Raw genomic sequence first — 11802 nt, forward strand, 5'->3', positions numbered from 1 at the left:
GAAGCGCTAGTCACCTGCGCTCTTAGTTTAAGTGCTACAGGTCGCTCCCATCCGATAGGTTCAGATCAGTTAAAAACCTCAAGGGGTCGTAACAATATATATAAATATATATGTATGTATATATATATATATATATATATATATATATATATATATATATATATATATATATATATGCATGTATATATATATATATACACAATATATATACTATATATATATATATATATATATATATATATATATATATATATATATATATATATATATATATATATATATATGCTCTTTTATTTATAATACATTTGTTTGCCTTTATGTATTTTCAACACTTAAAACAAAATGTACAAAAGTCGTATCATAACTTGTAAAGGAAAAACTTTATTTTAAATACATTGCAATTAGTCTTATCTGCATTTTTCTGTATGTTTTTAAGACGACCACTTTTGTTTATCTCGCAGCTATACACAAGTCAATAGCACCACCTATTGTTTTGGCCGGTGATTCGTTTGTTGCTTTTTGTGACGCACACCTCGCCGGGGTGGCTGAGAATAGTAAAGGGTTACACAGCCTTGAATTATCCTGGCATTCTATGGATGGATTCTACTTGTATTTGATATATGTATGTGGTGATCTAACATACGGATTGACGGTTAGTTTTTGTTTTTACAAGCTTTTATTTCCTTCGCAACGTCCGTTTGTGGCTAATCTTGTTAGCAGTCTCAAGGGGGGGGGGGGGGGTTCCAATTTTTACCCGGGGACAAACTTTCGATTTGCACCCCCCCCCTCAAACTTTCGATTTGCACCCCCCCCTCAAACTTTCGATTTGCACCCCTCCCTTAAACTTTCGATTTGCACCCCCCCTCATACTTTTTCTATATACCGAAGGGTCTATGGGGGGGGGGGGGGGGTTATGACCCCCCCTAACCCCCCCCCCCCCTGCCTACGCCACTGCTTGTTAGAGTAACCCAGGGTAATTCCACACACTACTTTTTTTATTTATAAAAAAATCATGTATAAGCACTAATTCATTACTTTATAAGGTGTATACTTGCACACGATATATTTATATGATGGTAAAATAATACATAGAAAATTCTTAAAACAAAAACAGTTTTTGATGTTTATTTTTTTTACGAAAAAAAGGAAGGTGCGACAATTCTACACCATACAGTAATCATTTTTTTATTTAAAAAAGCTAATTTGAAAATGTGCAGACAACTCTAAAGACTTGTATAGGGGCAGCTACTCTTGATCACTGGAAGAAGAAAATGCCCATTTAACAACTTACTGCCTTTTCTACAACCGTTTTCATAAAATCCACGTCTTTAGCAGATATTTTGGGCTGATTATATCTGAATATACTGAAATTAAAATTTTTTTTTTTTTATTAACTACTAATTTTATATAATGCTAATAATCTTATTGTTATTGGCTTTAAATCTCACATTGAAATTATAGGCTAAAGTAAAAATTAAATTAAAGAGAAAAAACACTATATGAAGGGGAATTTCAATAGGTTGTGGAATTACCCTCACACCTACTATTGATACAAATGTTTTCCATTTCTAAAATAAACTGCAGAATCAGACGTCATTAATGTATGTATTAGTAATCATTAATGATTAAGCTAACGTAAAAAGTCATTAAATAGTTGACCGCATTTGAACATTTTTAAATTTTAATCTTTTTAAAAGTGCTTGGATACGTTAGTAAGCATCAAGAGTGATGCAGACAAAATAAAATTCAAGTGATCCATCCACGGAAAAAAAAATCTGAAAGAAACACTGTCTTTGTGAGAGACGTTTATCGGCGAGGCGAGATTAGGAAACGGGTCTAATTATAGAAGTGGGCTCTACCTTTAGTCTGTTTGATCTACAAATGTGACCAGTGTTTCTTTCAAAATGCTCGGTGGTAGCGTGGCATACACTGGTAAAAGTGTAATTTCCAAATCTATATATATATATATATAATTCTCTTTTGGGAGCCGTTAGAAAACAAGCTGCAACCTCGCCTTACAGTCCCCTCTCTTCCTCTCTATCGCAACCACCCCCCACCCCCTCACATGGTGTGGTTCACGCTGTTTACATTTTACAATCATAGAGACGGGTTTGGTGACGGCTATTAGGGGCAGATAATATAGTTTGAAACGATTTTAAACTTAGAGGAGGTAATTAAGAGGAGGCTGCTTTCACGTGTGTGTGTGTGTGTGGGGGGGGGGGGGGGGGGTTAGTGTTTTAAAGAAATAATTTCAGTGTCAGCGTTGGTACTGTCGAATTCACAAATTATGAATTACTAAAAAGTAGAAAAAATAACTAAATAGCGGCGTATGTTATGCCGCGGGCCGGCTCGTATATATAATTCTCTTCTGGGAGACGCTAGAAAACAAGCTGTAAACGCGCTCCCTACCATCCCCACCCCTACATGGTGTTAGTGAGCTGTGGTTCACGCTATGTTTACCTTCGTGGAGCCGGGTTTAGTGACGGCTATTAGGGGCAGATAATTTAGTTTGAAACGATTTTAAACGTTGGGGGGGGGGGGGGGGGGGGAGGAAGGGGGGGTTATGTTCCTTAACGAGCTACTTATAGTGTTTTAAAGAAATATTTTCAGTGTCAGCATTGGTACTGTCGAATTCACACATTATGATTTACTGATAAGTGCAAAAAACAACAACTAAATAGCGGCGTATGTTATGCCGCGGGCCGGCTCGTACATTATATTTCACAATAGGAGACGGTTGACGTCTAAACCTCTGAGAGAATCTCTAATTGAGACTTTTGTCAAGTTAGAGCAAGTTTTTGAGATATGACTATGTGTAGATCAAGGTTAAATCCGGTTAAAATGCAGATTCTGGATGAAAATCCGTTTTCAACAACATTTTTCATTTCCTGTTAAATTTGAAGTTGAAGTGGTTATTTTGGTTTTGGTTTAAAGAAAAAGACAACACTATCAACATAGTGCCTATTTCTCCCTCAACCGTTTAAAATAGTTATACAATAAACGAAGAAATCCTTTGCATATGTTTTAGATGGCCACAAATTTAGCTTTAAAATGCAAAAGAAGCACACACATTGATTTTTGAACAGGAGATTTTTTTTCTTTCTTCGCGGATAAAGAAAATATTTCAGACAATAATACAAACAAATTCCGATAGTTTTCAATTATTGTAATATTTTTATAAATTGTCTGCAGAATAGGCCTATAGTGAAATACATTTTTAAAATTCTAAATCTGAAAAGATTTTGATTTTTTTAATCCATTGTTATTTAAATACGTGTAAACAGTTGGTAGGCCTATTGTTTAAAAATCATATGTGTTTAACGAATTATATGTTTGGTGCAGAAACAATACTATCGAAATTTGTTGCTTCGCATCCAATAAATCTTTTTGTCTTAACATTAAATCAAAACAGTAGTTGGTTATTTAGTGATAAAAAAACTGCGAAATGAGAAAAATAGCAAAACGTAATTTTTAAAGCCGATTGTAAGTTTCCAAGATGACGGAAAATACGATTATCAAACACATGAGCAATTCAGCTTTCCAGTGATGTCAATTTACAATATGATGACTGATATAAAACAAACTTTTCGTAGAGAGTAAAACTTCGCTGTAGTAAATTAATTTTATATTCAATGTTTTGTTGATTAAATAGATGTCATTTATGAAGAGTGTATGACATCCATATTAAATTTGTGTTGTTCATTTTTACTAGTAAACTGTAAAAAAGTTATAATTATTTAAATCATAAAATCGGGAATTTTCTTTTAATATAAGACACACATCAAAAACCGTATACAACACATTTTCATACTATTTTGTAGAAAAGGCTCTTTTATAGTAATATACAGCTTAGCTGAAAGCTGCTGTCAAACAATATTAAACCAGTTAGCTTTTGACGCATATGTTTTAATCTTTTTTTTTGTATTTATACAAAAAAAACATCTTTTTTTCGATTCCAGAACTCCAACACGATAAAAGTCACCAAAAAGTGGGAAGCTTTTCGCTATTGGGAAGAACAAGAAAATCAAGATATTTTTTTTGATACAAACAAATATAAATTACTATTGAAAGTAGAGAGAAATGACAACTCGAATGACGATGAATTTTGTTGCAAGGCGGAATATTTTGACTCACAGGCGTTTTTAAAAAAAGCAAAAAGATGTGAGAATGTTACGGGTAAGTTAGGGATAATTCTTAAAAACACGTACACAGAATGTGTAGTTATTTGATTGTTTTAGATGAACCTTGCATTTGTCATTTTATTAAACATACAGTTGCACGAATACAGTGGAAATTTGAAAAGATATCATTTGATTGGATATACATTGATGACAAAAATTCAGACATGCAAACTCCTATCTCTGTCTCCCTCTCTCTCGCTGCTTTTTTTTCTTTCTCCCACCCACTCACTCTCTCTCTCTCTCTCTGTATATATATATATATATATATATATATATATATATATATATATATATATATATATATATATATATATATATATATATAGCAAAGTGGTCAGGTGCCCGATTGGGCACTTCCGCCCACATAGGCGCTTCAAATTTTGCATTGATCCTTCACGAATGCCGGTGCCGGTCGGCCGGAAAGTCCACGGAGAGAGGGTCAAAACTGATTTTGACTGACCGGTGCCTTATATGGGCTGTATTACGAAAAAAAACTTGACATTTTGTGAAGTGGTAGGAGAACACCTAGGGGTGACAGAAAAAAACTCGGCATATCCGGGAAAAAATCTAGAAATGGGTCAAAACTGACCAGTCGTATTTCCATATATAATCTTTGTTTTTCATATGAAAAACAGGAAAATTTCAACACAGTTTTAGGGTACTTATTCTCTGTACATTCGGCCAATTTTTGGCATGCTCCTAGGTAAATGGCAAAGCCGTATGGAAAAACTGTCCGTTCGACTTAACACAATCCGTCCCATGAGTCGGAGATTCCGGCTCGCGCCAGCTTCACCGTAGGCCCGCGAGCCGGAGTCTCCGGCTTTGCAACCCTAGTGTTTGTTTCATGCAAAAATTCAGTCCAATATTTAAACTAACTTATTCAAATCCATGTTTTTAAATACACGACATCCGGATCTTTCTTTCGGTTCAAAAATTTTGCACTGGGAGTGTTTCACGTGTGTTTTATTCAAGTTTAAACTTTGTGTTTACATTTTAAAATTCGTTATGGAATCAGGTCCCTCAGGCCAACGCCCACTCAAGCGATTTTGTGCTGAAAAAGCACGCGTTATGCTTGATGAGTGGATGAATAATTTAGATTCAGATGAAGAAACATCGGTTTTATCATCTGATGAAGATAATAATTATTCATCAAGCAGTGAGGGTGATAGATCTGGTAGTAGTGGTGATACTGATAGTGATTGTGATAACAACAAAAGTGGGTGTGGCAAACCTTCTGCAGGGAAGGGTAAGGGACCCATGCCTAAAAAAAGGAAAGCTGGTACTAATACTGCTAGTACTAATACTTTTGTAACAGGACAGGATGAGCCTGTAACTGTCAGTGGTACTGCTACTACCACTAGTAGTACTAATTTTATTTGGGCAGAAGTAGATAAAGGTACAACGCAAAACAACTTTCGTTTTGTTCGCCACGAATCCCATGGCGTAAACTCGGATAAAATAACACCCGAGTCAACGGAGCTAGATTGCCTGCTCCACGAGGGCTAAAAAGTGACCGCTAATGAAATTCTCTTTATACGAGCTTTATAACGAGAAAAAACTTTTGCCGAACGATGCCACTTGATATTTTGTCAGGTGGTAGAAGAACGCCTATGGGTGTCACAAAAAATTCGCCGCTTCCGGGAAAAATCTGGAAATGGGTCAAAACAGACCAGTCGTATTTCGAATTTAGCTATGTAAACTCCTATCCGTTTCCATCTCACTCGCTGCTTTCTCTTTCTCTCTCTCTCTCTCTCTCTCTCTCTGTCTCTGTCTCTCTCTCTTAATATATATATATATATATATATATATATATATATATATATATATATATATATATATATATATTTATATGTACATTCCTATCTCTGTCTCTCTCGCTGCTTTCTCTCTCTCTCTCTCTCTTTCTTTCTTTATATGTTTTCAATGTTTGTTTACCTTTAAAAATATAAAATTTGTTAAATTTCCTTGTTATCATCTGTACCAACAGTTGGTCAGAAAGCCATCCTTCATCCCAGTTTGGCCATGCCAGGAGAATCTGTTTCGGTATTCTGTAACGCTGACCTAGCAATGATTCCCGCAGAAGTGTCTGAATTAGAATCTATCAAGTTATCGTGGAAAAGCGATGAATCAAACGAAACGTGCCTTTACGCCATTTCAAGAGACCCTGAAAATAATACAGTAATGTATTTATGTTTTATGCTGGCTTATGTATTGCATTGTAAAAAAAATATAACTTGAACTATATGTTTTCTTCTTTACTCTTAAGCATTTAAATATCCATTTTGTGTAGTAAGCATTCTGTTTCGTCGAGCTTTGTATTTAAATCATTATAAATTATTAATTATGAGTCGAAATAGCTCAGTGGTGTTAATTAGTGTGTGCGTATAAACAGCTAAAATAACACTGTTTTAGGTATTTTACCCTAGGTCTGGTGATTATTTTACCTCTGTCATGGGTTTCGAACCTAAGAGGTCGATTTTTGTTTATAATATTTCTACCCAGAAAGAGCACAGAATGAAATGTCAAAGCACGAAAATGGATTTAAAGCATAGCTACTTTTGACATTGGGTTTAATAATTTATGTATCTATTATTCAGAGAAACCACTACACATTTATTATGTCTTTAATTCAGATTTGTTGTCAAAGTTTGATTTTCCATTAAGGAATACCCACATCAATTGGACGCATACACAATGGACGTGCTCCAGCCACTATCAATTACCGTATCTCCTGTGTTCTGTTAGCCTGTAATAACATCACGTTATTTATTTATTGTTATGTTAACAATTTTTTTTTAAATTTCTCAACCTCTAGAACATGTTAACTCAGATAAACAAGCGTAGTGGAAACCATACGTGGATATATATAAAAAGTGACCTACAACTAGCATCTAACATCGCTACACTAAACCGGTCTTCTTACATAGGGATCAATATCAGTGAGTTTCAACTCTCGGACTCTGGCTGGTTTTGTTGTGGTGCGGCCTACCTCACCGACCTTAATATGAAGAGGTACAACCAAGGATGTCATTATTTATCTGGTAAATTTTATAAGTGTTTCATCTTCTTCGTTCTTAACTTTTAGTGTTGGAAGGGATCCCTTCCAACACATTCAAGTATACGTGTCAAATGGTTATGCGCCATTGAGGTCATTAACTCCGATGTCAGCCTGCTTTTCGTTTTTGGATTTGCTTCAAGGCAGCAGTTGTTTGATTTTGGAGTGTTATCTCCGAGATAGCTGTCCCCAGCTAACGAGCCTCATCAGCCCAAGTAAAAGTGTTTAACTTCCAATTATAGTCAAACACACGTCTAACCTTGTTTTAATATTACACCACTTCTTACGAAATCTGGACTCCATGTCATTACGTTTAGACAAAAACACGTTTACTTATTTTAACATTAAACATCAAATTTTATGAAATCTAGACACACTCAGGTCTCCCTTAATTTAAATTTAGCATAACACTAAGAATTCATCAGCCGAAAATACTATAGCACACAAAAAGGCACAGTTGCACAAATAAATAGTTTCAATTATACGGTTCAATTGCTTCGATAGGCTTGAAAGTTCTGTATTCAAACTAATTTTGTTTCAAAAATGTTAAAAAAGCGATCAACATATAGTCACAATTTGAAAACTTAAAACTTTTTGGAAACCATCGATTACACTCATTTTCATATTTTTGTATTGAATATAGTAGTTGAGAATTATCTTATCAATTCAAATATGTAAAAGAAAACGAGAATAGAACCACGCCGGGTTTCTGAAAATGCATCCACCTATCTTAAAGTTATAGACTTTTGAAAAACCGGGGTTGGCGTGGTCAAGTCGGTAAAGCTCATGGTTGCTAAACCGAAAAGTCTCGAGTTTGAACCCTCAGGCAGATGAGGCTCGTTAGCTGGGGACAGCCACTCTTCTAGGAGAGACAACTCAAACATCTAACAACTGCTGACTTGTAGTTTGTTCTTGGTTGGACAAAGGTTATGGAAGCAAATCCAAAAAGAAAAGCAGGCTGAAATCGGAGTCAATGGCCTCAATGGCGCATAACAAGTTGACACGTATCCTTAATTGTGATGGAGGCGTGGTCGATACGGCTAAAGCTCATGATTGATAAATTAGAAAAAAGTCTCGAGTTCGATCCTTGTGGTAGATAAGGCTCGATCCCTTCCAAGAAGAAGGAGAAAAACCGGCGTTTGATTATGTACCACTTCCGCTTACCGGGAATAGGCAAGAAATCAATTTAAAAAATACACAACCATTCGAGATATTACTTACAAAAGGAATTTCTTCAAACCAAATTAAACGAATAAATTACAAAAGTAAGATTGTCCGGATCCTAAAAGATGTAAAACGTCAAAAACTGTAAGTAAAATCGCCATATAGATTTTTTTGTTACGATTACAATGCATCCATTATATTCGTATACGAGACGGTAAGGAGATGTTACTTATTCAGCACAATCATCATATTCCGCAATTGTGTGTACAGAAAATATTGTCGTGGATCCTGAAGGTTGTAAAACTTGAGAGGTTTGATATTTCACCAAAATCGCATAGTACTTTGTGCACAATTATAATGCTATCGCTATTTTTTGGGTCTTGAGAATACCACTTTTTTTGTTAACTTTGCATACATAGGCAGGTTTAGTAAAAACTACATTAGTTAAGCGTGACACTTCTTTTCAAAAATGTTTTTTTTTTCTCTTACAGCTAATGGGACCACACTTAGACTGCCGCCTTCTCGAAACTATACTGTTGCAGAGTATGTGGGTTTTGGTTTATTATTGTGTATTATGGCGTTGGCCTATCATTACCTTCTTTAACAGTAAGTTTATTTTTATTTTATTTTAAGGCAATAGACTTTTCTTTTATTAATTATTTTAATAATACTATAAATCTATACCCGTTACTGTATTGTTTTACTGTATACAAGAATGTATTAAAAATGAATAACAGTTTAAAATTTATTAACCGTTTGATAATGCACTTGCAGAATACACACGTATAGAATGTAGGGATACTACTATTTACTAATCTCTTTTTAAAAGAGATGTGGTGGTAGTGCGGTAGAGCACTCAATTACTATCCCGAATGTCAATGTTCAATTAGTGAAAATACTATAACTTCAAATACAATCTTTTTAATGATCTTCTTCCTTTAAGACTATTCTCGCTCATGTATATTAGATATTTTACTTAAATATGAAAATTTGTCTATCTATTAGAAACAGTAGGCGTACGCAAGTTGTAGGCTTTTGAGAAACCGAAAGTAGAATAAGTTCCACTTACTTTGTAAGGATTGTCGATCAACCTCTTAATTTACATTGTCTTTCCTTTTTCACGGACTCCAAAATTCACTATTTTTCTTTATTTCATTTTTTAGATTTATTTATTTAATTTGTGTTGATTTTAGAAATGTTTCACCCTCCTTTAATGGGTAACGATGTTTCTTACTAAATTTGACCTCTTACCCAAGATTGATAACGCTAACAATTTTCTCGAAAGAACACACCATGTTGAACCCTAAGCTTGTACCTCTGGATAACAGCTAGTATCTACGCAGACTGAAGCACGAAGCAAGCAAAATCCGCAATTCCTCGGAATTCTTAAAATGGAAATAAAATGAAAAACTAAATTTTTCTAAAGAAAATTGGCTGAAAATAAAAAAAAAGTTTTCATGAATGTATCTAAAAATTATCTAGTACCTTGATAAATGTTATCTAAGTTCAAGGAACATAACATATTTGAATTCAAAAAGAAATATTTTCTTAAAATATTGAATTTTGTTTATTGAAATTCGAAAACAAATTTTTTATTACTTTTTACAAACTCAATTGAATCGTTCAATACTTGTTTATGGTTTCATTAATTATTTATTTAACAAAGACATCTCCATTTGAAGTAACTAATTTACAATTTGTATTAGATCATTTCTATTTATAGTTACTGGTAGGTATCGCAGTGTTATGTATTAATAATTGTTCTTCATCAGTGCAAAATGTATTTGTATTTCTGTTGGTCTGTTAAAAGAATATTTTGATTAAAAATAAAAATGCCAGATGTATTTTTTTTGGAATTATATATTAACAGACATACTATTAAGGTATAATCTAAAATATGTATATTATACCATAAGTGATAGATCCTTGTACTCTTCGATTTTTTATACTTGTACACCCAATTCCTATCTAAAATTTACACAAATTAAAAAAAGAAAACAATTTGTTTTTGTTATTTACTCTCTTGTTATTTACTCTCTTATTGTTCAGATTTTCAAAGCAATGTTAAGTTTTTAGCGCAATTTCCATTTTGGAGAATTGCGTTTATTAACGCGTCATTTCTGGATGGATGGATGGATGGATGAATGTATGGATGAATGTGTGTCCGGGCTTTAAGTCGTATCTCCTCCTCAACGAAGCAATATCGATGACTAGTTTCAAAGCAATTATGTTAAACAAGTTACAAGAATGAGCATAGGCCATAAAAATTCCGGGTTTCTTTCATGTATTTCCCGGAAAAGCCAAAAAACCTCGAAAAAAAGCAGTTTTTGGCCCATATCTCGTCAACCAGACCACTTAGCGACTTGAAACATGTACCAATCGATTCCTGCCATAATTTAGAGCAATATTGCCGAAGAAAGTTTTCAAAAATATCCTCTCGTTTGGTCACAAATTTTAAAATTACAAAAACACCTACAAACCGATTGTTCTTCTAGCTTGAACGCATCCCAGCATTATACGTCAGAGCTATTTTTAGATAACATAAGGAAATTGCGCATAAATGTCACTAGACTTTTTTAATTAACTTGTTTTTTATAATATGTTTATTTTTGTTTAATAAAATGAAACATATCGTTTGATAAAGAAGTATTCGAAGTGTGTCATTAATTATTCTTTTAATAAATGTATTATTTTGTTGTAATGATGCTTTAAAAAAAAAAGTAAAAAAGCTGCACGTGCCGAATATATAATATTAACGTGATTAATGTGTTGAAAGGGTGTTATTTACTGTTTAGTTTTCTACATATACATTTGAAGAGAATGTAAAACAATAAACTTAAACGATATGCTTTTGATAGTTATATATCACCGCTGTGATTCATATGACATAACCGAGAACTAAGAAGAAGAAGTAAAATGGAGATCTTGGGGGAAGTAAACCTGTGGTACTAGACCAGTAATGTTCCCTGTTCGAACCTGACGGGACATAGGGCAAGTGAAGTAGAGTCCACCAGTTTCTGCGACCTCAGCGTATGAAGAAGTAGTGTAGTTAGCAATATGCCCAAAAAATAGCTTTTTCCTTACGTGCACCAGGTATCAATAAGAGCTGGGTGTACTCATTGATGATCTACTGACTTGAACCCGGCTTCAAACCCGAGACTTTCGGGTTAGTAGTCTAGCGATTTACAACTCAACTGGTAAAGATCCTAAAACCAAATATTATACAAAGCCTACATCCGGTACAAACACGAAATTATTTTTTTTTAAATCTGATATTTGAAAGCACATTCACCGAACAGGAACTATTAAAGTAAAACTGAAAACAACTATACTATACAAAGCCTACATCCGGTACAAAACACGCAATTTGTTTTTTCAAATCTGATATTTGAAAGTGCATTC

The 11802-nt window shown here is 34.0% G+C and overlaps 1 protein-coding gene across 1 annotated transcript; it reads left to right on the forward strand.

Annotated features, from left to right (window-relative positions):
* Positions 1-436: 436 nt before the first annotated feature.
* LOC131932618 (uncharacterized) lies at positions 437-9004 on the forward strand (the record flags this gene model as incomplete). The annotated part of the gene is made up of 5 exons (XM_059289551.1): positions 437-652; positions 3960-4176; positions 6169-6359; positions 6997-7222; positions 8892-9004. Coding segments are annotated over 5 exons (963 nt in total), but the record flags the coding sequence as incomplete, so codon positions are not given.
* Positions 9005-11802: the final 2798 nt, after the last annotated feature.

The sequence above is a fragment of the Physella acuta genome, unplaced genomic scaffold (assembly GCF_028476545.2).
Source record: "Physella acuta isolate Inbredline_101_S28 unplaced genomic scaffold, ASM2847654v3 ptg002231l, whole genome shotgun sequence".
Classification (NCBI taxonomy): domain Eukaryota; kingdom Metazoa; phylum Mollusca; class Gastropoda; family Physidae; genus Physella; species Physella acuta.